The 2,389-nt window shown below is 50.5% G+C and overlaps 1 protein-coding gene across 1 annotated transcript; it reads right to left on the bottom strand.

The window, feature by feature from the left end:
• Nucleotides 1–480: 480 nt before the first annotated feature.
• Nucleotides 481–1,302, bottom strand: LOC141133996 (uncharacterized). The gene has a single exon (XM_073623593.1). It carries the CDS (start codon nt 1,300–1,302, stop codon nt 481–483), a length of 822 nt encoding a protein of 273 aa, XP_073479694.1.
• Nucleotides 1,303–2,389: the final 1,087 nt, after the last annotated feature.

Raw genomic sequence — 2,389 nt, 5'->3', positions numbered from 1 at the left:
GACCCCCTCAACTGATCTCGCCATCCTCCAGGAAGTCCGGGCCACCATGTCTGACCAAACAATCACCATTTTCGGAAAGGCTTCTCTCAACCGCAAAACATCCAACTTGATGTCGCGCTTCAGGTCCACCATAGATCTAATACCCAGGTCATTACCGCCGGCATGTATTACCAATACATCCGGCGGCCTATCGCGCTGTGCATAACGATGCACCTCCGGCACCAATCTGCCCCACAACATGCCTGGGATCCCCAGCCACTTTATGCACGCTTCCCTCCTGCCAAAACCCAATTGCCTACCCTCGTGTCGGGCGTCCCCTCTCCGAGCCCCCCACGCCACATAGGAATGACCCATGATCCAGACCATCCCAGGCAGCGAATCTGAAATAGACAAAAACACAGGAAACCATACTATAACCAACAACCCTATTAACACTTACCGAACCATACCCATATCTCTATTACACCACAAATAATTAACCTACAAACTAACCACCAAATTGGGCCGCACATAAGATTGAAACCTCTTGGATTCCCATCTACCAATCTTTTTTACCATCTCCTCCCCCAATCCATTCCTGGCTGCTTCCGTGGCTGCTCCTATCCTGAAGGAATGTGACGAGAAATCCTTCTCGGTCAGTCCTAAACCCCGGATACATTTTGCAAAAACTGCCCCAAATTGGAATCTGGATAAACATTCACCACCTGAATGTACCAAAAGGGGGCCCATTCCCGCCGGGCGCAAACTCAAAAACTCCCGCACTGTCCCAACTGGGCACAACACCGAACCCACAACCGGATACACCCTAACGATTCTGCCCCTTCCCAGTTGATCGGTCTTTGATTTTCTCAAATACAACTGCAAGGCTTCCGCCTCACACTTCACATCCTGATAATTCAGCCCTCCCTGTACCTTCTTGGAAGGGCTAACCAACTCCCCTATTCTAAAGGCCCCAAAAAACGCTAATAAAAAGGCTACCTTGAACAACAGCACTTCATAACCTGAAGAGCACACCCTCTCCAGTTGTGCTATAACACCCTGCAAAATCTCGAATGTCACCGGCCTTCTCACATCCTTCTTAACCCAAGCCTTTCTGTAACCCTTCATTGCCTGCCGGACCCAGAAGTCTTTCGTAAAATCCATCTGACCCTGCAACTTAAACAGAAAGGCCAACCCAGATACATTCTTATTCACTACAGCTGCAGACACACCCTCCTCCATCTTCCTGGCAATGTAGTATATCAAGAGCAACCGCACCTCTCCACCCACCGGCTCCTCCCCGATTTCATTCACAAAATCCATCCATTCCTGCCATACCCTGGTGTAAGCCGCCCACGTAGACCCACTTACCGAGTTCTTTATCCATCCGGCGATGAGGCCAATGCTATCCCCCACAGCCAGTCGGGACAAGGAACCCCGTGTTGCTCCGCCTCCGGCGCCAACTCCCGGAACCTTTCCCACTGGAAGCGAGACAACGCATCAGCTATAACATTTTCCACCCCTGGTAAATGGACCGCATGAATGAAAACATTCAGTTGCAAACAACGTAGTACCAGATGTTGTAATAGCCTAATCACTGGCGGAGATGATGCCGTGTTCCTATTAATTACCTGTACCACACCTAGGTTGTCCCCGTGGAAACGCACCTTCAGGTCCCTGAATGATGCTCCCCATAACTCCACCGCCAGCACCACCGGAAACAACTCCAGCAGCACCAGCTTTTTGTAAATCCTGCTTCCAACCACAACTGAGGCCAAGGCCCAGCACTCCATTGTCCCTGAAAAAATGCCCCAAAACCGGTTGAACCTGCGGCATCAGTGAACAGTTCCAAGTCAAAATTGCTGACCGGACCAGCCATCCAGAAAGCCCTCCCGTTAAAAGCTTCCAAAAAGGTGTGCCACACCTTTAAGTCCGCTCTATGTGTTTCTTTTAATCGAACGAAATGCCTTGGCGATTTTACGCCGCTCGTGCTGGCCGACAACCTGCGACAGAAGACCCTCCCCATTGGTAATATGCGGCATGCAAAATTAAGCTTACCCAATACCGATTGTAGCGTCTTCAGTCGCACTTTCCGCAAACCCATGAGCCCCGCAATTTCCCTCTTCAGGTCCTCCAGTTTATCGCCCGGCAACCGGCATTCCATTGCTTCCGTGTCTAGCACAATGCCCAAGAACGTGATGACCGTACTCGGTCCCTCCGTTTTGTCAGCCGCCAATGGAATGCCGAATTTGTCTGCGATATGTTCCAGCGTAGCCAAAAGCACCGCGCAGATCCTTGAATCAGCTGGGCCCATGCAGAGAAAGTCATCCAGATAATGAATTATAGAATTCACACCTGACACCTCCCTAACTACCCTTTCCACAAACCAGCTGAACTGCTCAAATATCGC

The sequence above is a fragment of the Aquarana catesbeiana genome, linkage group LG03, assembly GCF_042186555.1.
Source record: "Aquarana catesbeiana isolate 2022-GZ linkage group LG03, ASM4218655v1, whole genome shotgun sequence".
NCBI classification, from domain to species: Eukaryota; Metazoa; Chordata; class Amphibia; order Anura; family Ranidae; genus Aquarana; species Aquarana catesbeiana.
Note: the sequence above shows the minus strand (reverse complement) of the source record. Positions and strands in the feature narration are given on the sequence as shown.